At 41.9% G+C, this 15,041-nt stretch overlaps 1 protein-coding gene across 3 annotated transcripts in view; it reads left to right on the top strand.

The window, feature by feature from the left end:
* The window catches only part of LOC115267440 (optomotor-blind protein-like), a 145,692-nt gene that overhangs the window by 14,344 nt on the left and 116,307 nt on the right, over window positions 1-15,041 (top strand). For all 3 annotated transcript variants that reach the window (XM_062859294.1, XM_062859293.1, XM_062859292.1), the window contains exon 2: window positions 11,259-14,582. In XM_062859294.1, coding sequence (XP_062715278.1) covers window positions 14,029-14,582 — 554 coding nt within the window. In that variant the 5' untranslated portion in view covers window positions 11,259-14,028. The remainder of the gene's footprint in view (window positions 1-11,258; window positions 14,583-15,041) is intronic.

Genomic DNA, 15,041 nt, shown 5'->3' with positions numbered 1-15,041 from the left:
TTGAAGAGGCACGTTGGCCAGATGAACATCACGGATGTGATGATCCACAATGCGTTCTAAGCATTTCAGAAGAAAAGAGGTCAAACTGATTTTTTTTATTTTCTTTTAATTTTTTTTTTATTTTTATTTTTTTTTATTTTTTATTTCATTTTTTTTTTATTTTTTTTTTGTTTTTTTTTTAATTTTTATTTTTTTTTATTTTTTTTATTTTTTTTTTTGTTTTTTACTGATAGCTCTGAAACTCTTTGCTTCTTCATACGATGCACGACCCACTTTAGGAATAAACTTTATAGTAATATCCCGCCAGGATTTGGGAATATACTAAATGTTTTAACTGTTGTCCGTTGTCTTGTGTTAATAATGCTCAGTCAGTACAGCTTCCGGCTGACGACGGTGTGAATTGTCTTTCTTTAAGTCCTATGTCGCCTACCAACCATTCTTGAATTCAATTTTGTGACTCATCTTTTAATTTTTCACGCAAGAAGTTGAAAATGCATATAAATGGTTGCTTTTCAATTTATGCAGCCGTGCCATTCCCGAGTAACCTAGTAAAATTGCTTGTAACCAGAAACCTATAGCATATAATACGAAAGCAAGCCCATGTCCAAGGAAGAGGTTTTCGGGGTTAAGCCCCTCCCATTACACAAGTGAAATAAACTGGTCGCTTCTCCGACTTTTGTCAAATTTACGAAAAACCCCTCCCTTAGCATCCATTCTATGCATGGACCTGTAGGGAAGTATCCAGGAACTATGAAGCAATCGTGCTCTGTCTCATGGCGGAATTATTGGAGAAACCCTGGAAAAGTGCTTGATTAAATTTATTGAAGCAATTCAATTAAACTTACTGTTATAACACAATATTCGACAATAGGTTTATCATACAACTAAAACTAGTAAGAACCAATATAAAACCAAAATTAAAGGTGTTTAGGTTTTATGACGGCTCTGAATACCTTTACAAGGCTTATTGGCCATCAAAATGTTACCTGGGATGTGTGCTGCCATGGTATTTTAATAAACGATTTATTTCAATAAAACTGAAAAACATAAAACTACTTCATTATATGAAATGATACTTTGGAAAAGGTTCAAAGGATATTTAAAAAAATCAAAATGGTTTAAAATCGAATTAGAAACTGTGACGTTTTTGCTAATAATCTTAGAATTCCAAACGAACAAATATTCAATAGTTTACAACCTCCTTGATTATTATGTTCATCATTTCTACAAGACAAATATTTTCAATTTTTTATCCGAGGAACCAGTTCGTGTGGGAACGCGTAATTTATTTTCACGTATAAACTCAAATACGTTTGTTGTGCGAAAAATAATGATGGAAACCTGCAACAACTTGCGCAAAAAATCATAAGATATTCTTATGAAAACACTTAGACTTGTTCAAAAAATTATTTTAACCTAGGTTCACAAAACTCTACAACAATTGTTGCAGGACACGAGTCTCACTATAAAATACTAACAAATCTAAAAATAATGAGAGGAATCTTTGGGAAAACCGCTGCAGAAATCACAGGAGGAATCCCTCAAGAAATTCCTGGCGCAATCCGTGGGGTAATCCCAGGAAGAATTCCAGAAAGAATTTAGTTAGGAATCGTATAAAGTTCGCCTAGAAGAATCCTTAGAGAAATGTCAGGAGGAATGCTTGGAGTTTTTGAAGGAATGTTGCCAGGCTTTTCAACAGAATTTTCCCAGAATTCTCCAAGAGTTATTCCAGGAATTTCACTTGGAATATGCTGGGATTCCTCTAGAAACTCATCGAACTCCTTCATGAATTTCTTCTTGGGTTCTGCCTAGAACATCTCCAGTTTTCAGATATTCCTCTAAGAAATCTTTTGGAATACCTCTAAAAATTTCAGCTAGGATTCTTTTCTGGATTCTTATTAGAGATGCCTTAATTAATGCATGCTGTTTTTCCCCAGGGATATGTTTTCTCCAAGGGTTCCTCCAAAAGATCCTCGTGGGAGATCTCAAAGAGTATTTGAAGGAATTTCTGATGGGATATCTTCAGGAATTCCTATAGAGATGCTTTACGGAATTCTTCCAGAAGTTCTCGGAAGTACTTTTCGCCTTGAACAATTAAATGGGCGTACGTTTGCTGATCAACCGTGAATACGCTCAAAATACGCAATCCAACGCCAAATAAATACGGTTGAACATTTGCTGAGGTGTAGCTTATTCCAAATGAATTCACATTAGTTTTTTTGATTACAGAGCTTCACTCTGCAATTTTGAAAATATATCCTAAAGCGATTACCATGTGGGTATTCAGCAAGATCAACTGTTGACGTGACCTAGGCCCGATTCCTAATCAGATCAAAATATTTTCGTAATAGCCATATTTTTGACTTCCTTGGCCACGGAGTGTATCTTTGCGCATGCCAAACGATAAATGAATGCTAATGAATCATTATTAAATGACGTAGCATTTCAGGGGGAGGAGGTGGAATCTCTGAATAAGCCACGAGTGGAGAGGGGTGGTCTAGAATGACCAAATTTCGGTCTACGTGGTTTATGAACGGTCAGAATGTGTGTTGAAAACTGCAGTGGCGCTTTCGTCAACTATGCGAGTTTTAACAGTTTTCTGGAGACTGCAGATGAAGCCAATACCATAACTTATTTTATAAGCAAAGTGAATTTTCATCTCACTTGTAGGTAGATTCATCACATAGGTCAAATCCATCTATGAAAGAGTTCAGTATCCATAAAAAAACACTATATTGCCAGAGCTGCGAGTATACTGTGAAACATTTTTCAAATCCACTAAGTCGCTAAACGACTTGATTTTTAGTTTGGTTGCTCTGACTTAGGTCTACATGAGCCTCCAGATTCGTGCTCAATCAGTTCTAGCTAACTGTCAGGCGGCCATTCATTGTAGTGGCCATCTCTGTACTTTAGCAATCGTGTCCTTAACAAATGAATGAAAATCATGTAGGGAATAATCAGAAGGATGGCAGAGCTGTCAAACTCGGTACATTTCCATTTTTTTTAAAGTAGTGGCGAAGATTAGAACAGAATTTTAGGGGGCCGAAGTCTAGTGTTTTTACCCTACTCAAGCGTCATTATTTTTGTATTTATGTGACTTTATTCATACACAATTACGAGTAAAACTGACATAATAAGATAAACTTTGAAGGTACACACTTAATTTAGAATGCCGAATCTTGACTTACGAATGCCGAGTTTTGCACAGCCGAGAATTCAGCTCATGAGATCAGTTTACATATGCCGAGAATCAGTATAATACGCCTTGTTGCCAAGCAACCAACCATATTGTGAGGAGAGTCTCGGTTAAAATTCAGAAACCGAGATTTGCACAGCCGAGCTCGGAAAAAACTCAGTGTGTAAGTTGTATAATCATAGCAGTACGTAATTATGCGAATTTATCTGACACTTTGTGAGTTCGCTCGCACGCATATGCGGACCAGTTTTTTCCGTCTCAATATTGGAATTGATTTTGGAATATCGTTTATTGCAATGTAATCATACCTTATATAAATTGATTTGTATACTCAGATGACTAAATTAGATATATCGCAATAAGTTCAAAAAAAAAAATAGTATGAAAATTGTCTCTCCTCCGTAAATAAAATATGAGAGATTGTAATTTAAAATAGAACTTGTTGCTTCTGCCTGCATCCTAAGCGGGGCAGAGAAATTCGTTCCAACCTTGGAACATGTTTTTCTTATCACACTATGCATCTAGGATCCAAGTATTGAACCCTGGCATAACCTATAATTTTCGCATGACCACCCTTTTTTTTTCACTCGAACTAGCCGTGCATTTCATGAGGTTTCAAGGGCATTCCCGGGATGTTCTGCGGTGTTCCAGGGGGCTTCAGGAATGATCTAGTGGGTTTACAAGGGGTTCAAAGCCTGTTCCGGAGGGATTCAGAGTGTTAAGGGGGTTCCAGAAGTATTTTAGGACATTCCAGGGGGGCTCAGATGCGATACACGGGTTTTCAAAGGACTTCAGGGTCGTTCCAGGGGTGTTCTAGAGGGTTGAGTTAATCCCATGGGTTCCCAGAAGTGTTTCAGGGACTTTCAGAGGCGTTCTTTTCTTCAGTCGTTTTCGCTACTAGTCAAATCTTTTCAGTCATTTTTTGCATCTAGTCATGTATGAAACGATTTCAGTTCACTAGAGCTCTCTTCAAATGAGAAGCAATTCCTTGTCATTTGAAAGAATTGTCACTCAAATGACTAACTGGGCACAAAACACGAAAAACCCAGAAAAAAATCCGACAGAGTGCAAAATTATCGGACGTCGGGTCACATTTTATCAAATGTTGGACCCACATCGGATAACTGTTGGTCTATGTTGAATTTGGTGGCCAAAATAAAAACTGCTCAATGATTGGTTTATGTCAAGTTATACGTCATCAATTACGAACAAAGCTTGAACCGTTCCACAATTAGCGAGAATCGTCCAACATTATGATGAGCTAGCTTAAGCAAGCATTCAACATTTGGATTACAGACGGGAATTAAAGGAAATACAAATTCAATGGGTAGTAGAAGGAATGGGTGGATCAAGACGTTAACTAAATATTTCTCAATAATGCGCGGAAAAACAAACTAAAAAAAATGCCGGTACTAACCGTTCATCAATCGGCGAATGGCATAACCTCATTAATTTTACACGAACTGGATCCTGTTGTTTACGTTTCAGACACCCGATTCGTTTTGTCTATCATTTTTACACTTTCCAAATCCAGCCACCAGCATGCTGCAGTAAACAGCTTCCCGTAGAAGGGAGACAGAGTAGTACTATGCGTCGTTATTTACTGTAGCTTTGCCTTGTTAAGTACTTCCACGAAATAACAAACGTTTCGTCCATAGCGTTAACAACAGGATCAGTTATTTTCAAGATGAATGTGTGACTTGTAGTTCTAGTAATGAGATTGTTAATACAAGTATCTAAATGCGAACTTTTGATCCTTTTTGAGCAATATTTCAGACGTGATTTTTAAAAGTTCATCGAATTGTTAATAATGTTAATGGATTTTTTTAATCTATTTGATATACTTGGGTTTTAGACCCCAAGTTCAACCAAAGTTTCGCAAGCATTGCCCGAAGACCATACAAGCTTTCATGATTCTGAACTCAATATCGGGTTTTCAAGAAAGTTTGGAATCAAGAACGACTCCAACATATTTTACCTGTTCATTCCTTTCTCGGGGAATCTCGGCTTTCAGTCAAAGAAAAGCGATGATTTGCTTATCTCATCACCAACGTTTCGATCCAGATTTTGGGATCTTCTTCAAGACTCGAAACTAACCTCTGAAGAATACCCGAATATCTGGAAGGAAGTAAATTTCTCAGTCGAACATCTACAAAAAAAAATACCCGTACAGCCACATAGATTTCAGATTTAAATAAACGCAAAGGTCGCCAGTCCGGTTTTGAAGACCAATACATGTGGGCCCATATAGCCGAGGCGGTAAACGCGCAGGTATTCAGCATGACCATGCTGAGGGTGACGGGTTCGATTCCCGGTCGGTCCAGGATCTTTTCGTAAAGGAAATTTCCTTGACTTCCTTGGGCATAGAGTATTTTCGTGCCTGCCACACGATATACGCATGCAAAATGGTCATTTGCAGAGGAAGCTCTCAGTTAATAACTGTGGAAGTGCTCATAGAACACTAAGCTGAGAAGCAGGCTTTGTCCCAATGAGGACGTTACGCCAAGAAGAGAGAGAGAGACATGTTTGCATGTTTTACTAGGATTAACCGAAAAACCCTATTGGCAACACGAACCCTCGTCGGTAAACCATAAGTAAAACAACCGCAGTTATGAAGTTGCCTCAATGGGGTATCTGCTACAAATACAGATTCCACAAAACTGGTGACAAGACTCCTCCTTGGGAGCATCCACAAACACTCTATTCCACAAATCGCTGTTTGTCGCAATGTTGATATGAGATGTCGGTTTTTGAGCATTTGTTGAATCCGATTGGAAATCTTTGGAGATATACCATGACTCCGTGCGGCTTCCAATATGGCATTGAAAGGCACGTTGCCCAAAGCACTCCCGATATCTAAGAGAAGACCCAAACAAGATTGATTCTGAGTGGATGCTTCCAGGATGTCGTAAACAACTTTAGATAAAAGAGTCACAGTTGGCTTTCCAGATTGGTAGGCATGCTGGTTCACATGAACAGGCAAGAGGCTGACCAGATGAACATCACGGATAATCGACTATGCGTTCTGAGCATTTCAGAAGAAAAGAGGTTAAACTGATAGGTTTCAAACTCTGCTTCTTCATACGACGTACGACCCACTTTCAGAATGACTTACTTACCTTACCGGTCAGGCTAAGGCTGGGGTGGCAGAGGTACATAGTAGCCGCCTCCATTCCACTCGGTCCATGGCTGTTTGTCTCCAGTTCCGCACTCTGCGTAGGGTCCGCAGATCGTCCTCCACTTGGTCGACCCACCTAGCTCGCTGCGCTCCACGTCTTCTTGTACCGGTCGGATGACTCTCGAGAACCATTTTAGTCGGGTTGCTATCCGACATCCTGATGACGTGACCCGCCCACCGTAGCCTTTTCAGAATGAACTTCACAGTAATATCCCGACAAGATTTAGGAATACATATACCCTATGGCAAAACTGCAAACAAGTTTTTTTTTTAAAACATGTTTGAAATCATCAAATCCCTTCTTAAGCAAAATATGGTTTATCCCATCTGCCCCAGAAGAGTTGAAAGGCGCAAAACTATTTAGTGCCCACTCAATTGATTCTATAGTTACAATATTCCGGGCCGATGCCAGAAAATCATAACTACAAGTAAAGACATCAGGTTCTTACGAAGATGTAAGATCTACACATCCGCGCAGAGTGTACTGAGTAAGCATTCCAGAACTTCCTCATCAGAGGCCATTTTGTCAAACAAAGTTCGTTCACTTGGATATCCTTAGATTTCGCAAGGATTTTGTTCAATCGGCTGACTTCACTCAAACTAGAAACATTCGTACAAAGGTTTTTCCAGCCGGATCGTTCAGCAAACCGGAGAGCTTTCCTGTAGGCCTTGCGAGCCGACCTGAAAGCCTCCGAACCAACCGAACGTCGTCTGTTTCATCTCTTTCTACATTGTTTCCTGAGTTTCGCCAGACCAGAGTTCCACCGAGGGGTTCCTCTTGTGGTCTGCACAGACCGTAGAGGGCAAGCTTCTTCGAAAGCTTCCATGATGGAGGCCGTTGTAGTATCAACGGCATCATCTAAATCACTTGGAGTGTCAATGGATGATGAGTATCCATGAAATTTGGCCGCAACCAAATCAGCAAAGAGATCCCCGTTCGTTGACCGGGGATTTGTGAAACGCAAAGTTTGCGAAGTAACATTCAAGTGCACAAAAATTTAGAGATGGTCAGATAAAGATTCTTCATCTGACACATGCCAATTGGTCAACTCGTGGCTTATTCTGCTAGAGCAAAGCGTTATGTCTAACACCTCCTCTCTAACAGATATTGTTCTATATGGATCATCACCGTTGTTGATTATGTTGCGGGTTTGTTCAGCCGATGCACAAACCCGCAACATCTCTAACAGATACCATGAAAGTTGGGTGGTTGCCTTTGTTAAGTAATCCAAGATCTGTACTACTTAAATATTTCATCAAACTAGAGCTTCTCAAGTTATTATCTGAGCTGCCCCAGATGATATGGTAAGCATTAGCATCATTATCAACAATTAGCGGAAGGTCATTTGGAGTGCAGTATGTGATGACTTGCTTGAAAGTATCCGTATATGGTTCATCATGCGGTAAATACACCGAACAATAGACGTATTTCCTGTTAAGATTACTATGAAACACATCAATTTTGATAGCACATGCATCTCTGGTAGCTAGTTCGGAGATGAGTGTAGCAACGATTTCATTTTTGACAAGTACACATGCTCGAAGTATGGCACGCGAGTTTTCCATTTCATTTTTCTGAAAATAGCAAACTCCGGGTTTATATGGTTTCCTAGATAGAAATATCTCTTGGATTAAAGGCACTTGGACTGCATCATTTTGCATAAGTCTACATTGATACAAATTGATCGTTGCTGTTCTTTTATGTTGAAAATTGATCTGAGCTATTCTAACCGTAGCCACTACCCAAACTAGACAATATTAAACTCTTTACAATTACAGCACTAAGGTCCAGTGGCAATAAAACCAGGTCGGAATCGTTCGGAAAGGGGTCGTCCATATATGGCGTAGCTTTTTGGGAGGGGAGGGGGGTGTTTGTGATTTTGTGACGAAGTGTGACGATAGGGGGTAGGGGTTTATGATATGCTACGTAGCTTTCTACTAAGCTCATTGGAAAAAAGTATTTCGTATTTAGTGAAATTTTTACTTGTTTTAAGTAGGTATCATTATCCAAAAAATTGAAAAAAGAAATATATTGCATGATCTATTTTTTCCATCACATTAATGTAAATAACAAATAATGGACAAAAATGCCGGCTTCCTTTCATAAAACAATCGGACGCAACAACTGTATCTGAGAAAATGGTTTTGAAATTCTACGTAAAGCATAATGAATATAATGAAAGAATAATGTGTATGAAAATCAATTTCGCTCAAATGCTTCTCACTACCAATAGTTTCCTATAGTGCCCTGCAAGGGCACTGCATGCCGCTAAGGTAGCAAAGGAAAAAAAAATCTAAGTTTTTGGCATTATGGCATTATTCTAGGAGTTCCTTATATAGTTTCTACAGGACTTCCTCCATGAACTCCTACAACAATTTCTTAAGAAGCTCCTCTAGCAGCTTTCTGAGGAATTTCTCATGGTGTTCTTTATAGGTTTTTTCCAACAGGAGAAGGATAATATTTTCACAGGAATTCCTACTATGAATCCCAGAAAAAAGCTTCTGAAAACATCCCAAAAGGATTTGGAGGAATCTCAAAAGGAATCCCTCAAGGAACTTTAGAGAAACTCGTGGATGAATCTTGAAAGAAAATCATTGAGAAATTCTAAAAGAAATCCCGTAAGAAGTTTATGGAGCAATTCTAGATGGTACTTTTGGAGAAATCTTGAATAAACTCCTGGAAAAATCTCAGAAGGAGCTATTTGTAGAGTCTCAGAAGAAACTCCTGGTTCAATTTCTGAAGAAAACACGGAAGACATTATTGAAGGAATTCTAGAAGGAATTTCTGAAGAATTCCCGAAAATAACTTTTGGGGAACCCCGGAAGATATCCAGATAGAATTCCTGGTGAAATCTAAGAAAGAAAATCCTGGAAGAATTCCAGCAGGAACTATGGGAGGAATCCGTAAAGGGATGCCCCACAGAATTCTAAAAGATCCTCGAGGAATCTTGGAAGGGGTGAATGTAGAGATGCCGGAAAAGGTTCCTGTAGGAGTCCCGGGAAAACAATCCTGGATAAATCCTAGAAGGAAGTGCTCGGGGAATCCCAGAAGCAACTTCTGGAGGGGTTTTGGAAGAATGCCGAAGGGGTTTCCTGCAGAGATCTCGGAATAAATATCTAAGTGAATTTCTGAAGGAAACCAAGAAGCAACTCCTCGAGCAATTCCGAAAGAGACTTCTTTAGGAAAACCCAGAAAGAGGTTCTGATTGATTATCAAAATAAATTCCGATTACAATCCTTGAAGAGATGTCCGAAGAAACTGTTGGTGGTACAGAGGAGAAGAAAACATTGAAAGAACTCCCGAAGGAAATCATGGATAAACTTAGGATAAACCTTAGAAAAAAAAACAACTCCCGGAGAAATCTCAGCAGGAACTTTTGGTGGAATCTAAGAAGAAACCCCAGAAGGAGTTTTTGGAGGGATTTCTGAAGGAACCCCTGAAGGAATACAAAAAGGAGGAAATCTCAAATGGAATCCCAAAGGAAATTCTTGAAGAAATTCCAGAAGCAAGCGCTGGAGGAATTAAAAAGGGAGGATTTTTAAAAAATGGGGTGTTGTTTAACAAGCTGCGTCTTTCAAGGGGGGGGTACCCAAATTTATGACGAAATGCTACAAGATGGAGGGGGTATTAAAAATCGCTTAAAAAAAGCTATGTCATTTATGGACGACTCCAAACCGCCAAAGGCGAGGATACTCAGAATACACTGTATGAATCACATAAGGCAAAACCATTTAGGTGAACATTTAGTCGAATCAATGACATCTTGTGGAGTGGACCTGGTGTGATGGTTAAAGCCCGTCACTATCACGTAAAGGACCTGGGATCGAATCCCACTCCCGACAAACTCACAAAATGTGAGTTCTTCCTTCGGAAGGGAAGTAAAGCGAGGGGCCCAAGATGGACTAGCCTAGGGCTAGAAATCTCGTTAATACAGATAAAAAATGACGTTTTCATAATCCTGCCATTATTTAACCTCAAGATTGAGACTCAGAGAAACAGATTGTTCTATCCGCTATTTTTACGTTTAGAGCAAAATACTGTAGAGGGTACGGTGGTATTCCAAAGGCTCCGTTTGCGATTACATTTTTATTGCAAACCCCCCACACCTTCTATGGGACTCCCTAACCATGACTTCTTAGGCAAAGTAAGCATAAAGCAACAAGCCACCATGAAATAATGGTCACCTAACTATTAGACTCTTACCACTGGCACAGGTGGTCCGTAGTGCTATTCTTAGCCAGTTGAACCTTTCGCATATTGATGATCAACTACAAACAGGTCCGAAAAACCTTCAAATAGTAAACTTTCACTGGTATAAATGTCATTGGACCATACAACGGAGGCAAAAACCTTGAACTTGTGCCAAATTTTCTTCTTTTTCTTCTTCTTGGCGTAACGCCCTAATTGGAACAAAGCCTGTAACTCAGTGTTCTATGAGCCCTAACACAGCTATAAGCTAAGTGCTTGCTCTGCCAATGACCATTTTGCATGAGTATATCTTGTGGCAGGCACAAAGATACTCTATGGCCAAAGAAGTCGAGGAAATTTCCTTTTCGAAAACTTCCTGGACTGACTGGAAGTGGAGCCCGTCACCCTTAGCATGGTCAATGGTCATGCTGAATACCCGTGCGCTTCGCCTAATTATGTACAGCTTTAACCAAATTGAAAGAACTCTTTTTAGTTTTCTTTGCAATGTATCAGTACACCATGCAGATTGTTACATATTATGATTCAAATTACACTGAGTTTCAAAGCAACTCGCATCTGCCTCGTCAAAGTAACTACATTTGAACACCTTGAAATCGATTCGCACGTTGAACGTGTTTGTTTTGCGCCATCCATTGTGTTGCATATCAGTTAACCAATTCTACTTCAACCCCTAGCTAGAAGTGCTGACAACGTACCGACCGTACAATAATAGCAGAAAAGAGAAAAAAAATCCAATCAATCGGTGGAAGAAATTCTTCGCTTCCAACCGGGGAACAATGATGCTGCCTCCAGTCTGGGAGGAAATGTGTTGTAAGAAGAACTAAGACGATATCGTCGAACAATAAATTTTCCGAGAAAAAAGAAGAAATTCCCGTTCGTTTAGCAGAAACTAGAGTGTTGTAATCGAAGAAGCAGTGTAGTGAAGATACAGACAAAAAATCAATAAAGCCCGAAATTGTTTTCGGACAAATTCAGCTCAACTGAAGCGAAAAACTCACATCCCATTTTTTTTCGCTCTCGGGGAAGCTCCGGCTAGCCCGCAGGAAGAACAAATACCGGAGGAAGAGAAAGTCCCGGTCCGGGTGAAGAAGAAAAAGTAACGAAGCGATATCCTCACGCACGCACGGAGAGAAAAATCACAGCTTCGAGTGTAATAATGAATTTGGTAAATTTTGCGCCAATCTGCGGGTGTGGGTAATGCCACTAGTGCTTCTGCCGCTGCTGCTCCAGCTGCCGTTACTAAAGTCTACAACTCCCACCACCCAGAAGCGCCGGCGGTCGATTGTGGGTGGCAGTGGGCAGAAAATCAACGTTGTGGAGGTGGTGAAATGTAAGTGTCGATTCCACCACTGTATCGCACCACAGCCAGCCAACCATCCAGCGCCTGCTATAGCTACAGCTCTCTATGATGGTTTTCTGGCGAAACGAAAGGGGTGGAAGAGAAGATGAGTCGTGAGTGCAAATATACCCCACTCGGTGCCGTCGTCATCGTCGTGGTGAGAGTGTAAAAATCCTCTAATAACTTCATAGACCTACAGGGAAACGCGAGTGGAAGTGTTGTCACAGGGACGAACCGCACAGATACTGACACACGGGCACCGACGACGAGAAGACTGTGAGACTGACAAAGACGAAGCGCCAAACAAAAGTGTCTCTATTGCGCATAAATTGTAAGCATATTTCTCGACGTTCGGTTTATTTTTTGCACCCATCATAGCGTGAACGGAAGGCTGCCTCGGTGTTGGTGCGGCGAGATTATATCAAATTACATTTCACCCGAGCTGGTGTGAGTATGTCAACCGCGGGTGCAACACCACACGAGAGAATAAATAAGAGCATCATCACCTAGGAAAGAGTGTCCCAAAGCACGCACACACCCACAGTTGCACAACTTGTCCAAGAGGGGGAGAGCTCGAAAGAATAATAAACAACGGCGTCAAAAGAAAATAAATAACTGCTTGAATGCACACACACAAGGTAATGCCTTGAAGCGAACCGACGAAGAAGCGCTAGCAAGAGTACTTGAGAGCAGAGAGGCAAGAGAAAAAAAAAAAGTCAAAACCTTCTGTGATAATCGGAATCACCCCCTTTCCGACCCACGTCCAGGGTTCAGTCCACTGTTCACACCACACACTAATCCAACGACACCAGGAAAGGTCGTCTTCATAGCTCCGCAGATCCTCGAGACCGGTTTTTGTCCTCTTCTTGGTGACGACGACGACAAATTCACACAAGACTTTTTGCCTCTAATCCCCCTCGATGTTAGTGTACCGATTGGCTGCGACACACCAATCCGCGACGATTATCACACAAAATAGAGGGAGTGGCCTGACCGTTGCGAGCCCCGCGTCCGAGTGTGTGTATGTGCGAGTGCGAGTGAGAGGCCAGAGGGGTGCGGCCGACACCAGCTCAACACGAAAGGTGTGATTACAGACACCAAAAACCAGACACCAAGCGCTTAGTTTGTCGCAGCAGCGGTAACCAGTTCATACACGGCCGGCGTGAAGTTAGCATCGTTGTTGTTGTTGTAGTTTTTGTTTCGTTTTTTTCTCTCGCTCTCGTGTGATTCTCGCAGCCTCCCCCGCGCCGTGAGCGTACCCACCAGCTACCACCACTAGCACCAACCCCCTCGTAGCCCCCACTTCTCGTGCTTGAAATCACTGTGCCCACCGTGCGCGCTGCTTTGTGGGTGTGCGAGAGTGTCACGGTAATTCACGATACGGCACGCACTTTTTACGACCTTCTCCGCGCGCGCGTTTCTGCGGTAGCTTCAGCGGTTTGGTTCCGGTGGCGTAGCCCCCATTAGCCCTACGGTGCTGCATGACTCGCGCGTGTTCTCAGCCATCATAAACCATCATCCGCGGTTGTTCCCAAAAGTGGTGCTTCGAAATTTCGTGGAAAACAGGATAAACCAACAGAAGCTGGGAGAAAAGCAAGCAAACTGTGACCTCCCAGAGTGTGAGTGTAAAGTGTTCGCTTTGTATCGATCTAGTACTACCGCGGGGGCTTTCGCACGATACGACGGCAGCGTTTAGCGAAAACGCGAACAGTGATTAATAATTAATTGGGGCAAATTGAAATACTACCAACGGCCGTCGCTAATGCTATCTGGCTCAGTCCCAGAGGAAAAAAAAAACGGCCGCACACAGTGTAAGTGACGGAAGAGATACAAATTATCATGCATAAATTATCGATTGAAACTGATCGCCGTGAACGTATTGTGAAGTTACATTGAGAAAAAAAGGAAAATTATTGCAAAAGTGTGATTGCAACAAATTGGGCAACAAAATATCAAATGCGAAAAATTGAAACAGTGCAAGTGAATTGAAAATCAGTGAACAGTGCTAACGGTGAAGAACGGTGAAAACTGCCGACGCTAGCCGGAGTGAGGAAGGCCACAGGACGACGACAACACACGCGGTGCGACCTCTCGGTGATGTTGTAATGAGATACGACGGTCAAGAATTACTCCAATCTGACGAATTCAGTAGGCCGGCGAAGGGAATGGCCTATCATCCATTCCTGCAGCTACCGAGACCCACTGACTTCAGCGTGTCGTCGCTGTTGACTGCGGGCTCTCCGCCCCAAGGACAGAACTCCCCCAGTGCTGGTGCCGGTGCTGCCGCAGCAGCTGCCGCCGCCGCAAGTGCCGCTGCCACTGCCAACTCGCCGTACTTTCCGGCCGCAGCGCTGGCGGCCCTATCGGGTGCTCCCGGAGCACCACCGCCGCATCTCTATCCGGGCGCACTGCTGCCGAAGTTACCTCCTCACCATCCGCACGCACATCATCCGCTGGGAGCCGCCTACACGACGGCCGAGGACGTTGTGCTGGCGGCCGTCGCTGCCCATCAGCACCATCCTGCGATGCGGCCACTGCGAGCCCTGCAGCCGGAAGACGACGGCGTCGTCGACGATCCCAAGGTTACCCTGGAGGGCAAGGAACTGTGGGAAAAGTTCCACAAGCTGGGGACGGAAATGGTCATCACCAAGAGTGGCAGGTGAGTGAAGTTTTTTTGGTTGATGTTTGTGGGTAAAGAAACGGTGAGATTATGTCGTGTGCAAGTGAAGGGGATACGTGAGAAGTGGGTTTTTTGAGTGCCGTCGGCATTTAGAACGATGTTGTGGCCAGCTCTTGAATGAAAAATGTTTGGTCTAAAATAATTGTATAAGCAAAATGGATCACAATTCGTGTAATCAAAATTCGATCAAGTTTTTATTTTGCATAAATTTATTAAATTCAGATTGTAAACAGCAAAACTGTTTTATGCTGGAGCACAGTTTACTTCCAGTGCAGTGTGGAGACCGAGACCATCTTTCGCTAGAAGCAATATTGGCCCTAAATGTTCCATGTACTGTGCCTGAGAAGTCTTGTGTGTAGTAATTTTATTTAATTTGAGCTGATCTAATGTTTACGTCTAACTAATGAAACTTACGTCTCACGTAAATTTTCTTTTATA

Source organism: Aedes albopictus, chromosome 3, assembly GCF_035046485.1.
Source record: "Aedes albopictus strain Foshan chromosome 3, AalbF5, whole genome shotgun sequence".
Taxonomy (NCBI): domain Eukaryota; kingdom Metazoa; phylum Arthropoda; class Insecta; order Diptera; family Culicidae; genus Aedes; species Aedes albopictus.
This window is presented reverse-complemented; position numbering and strand designations above follow the sequence as displayed.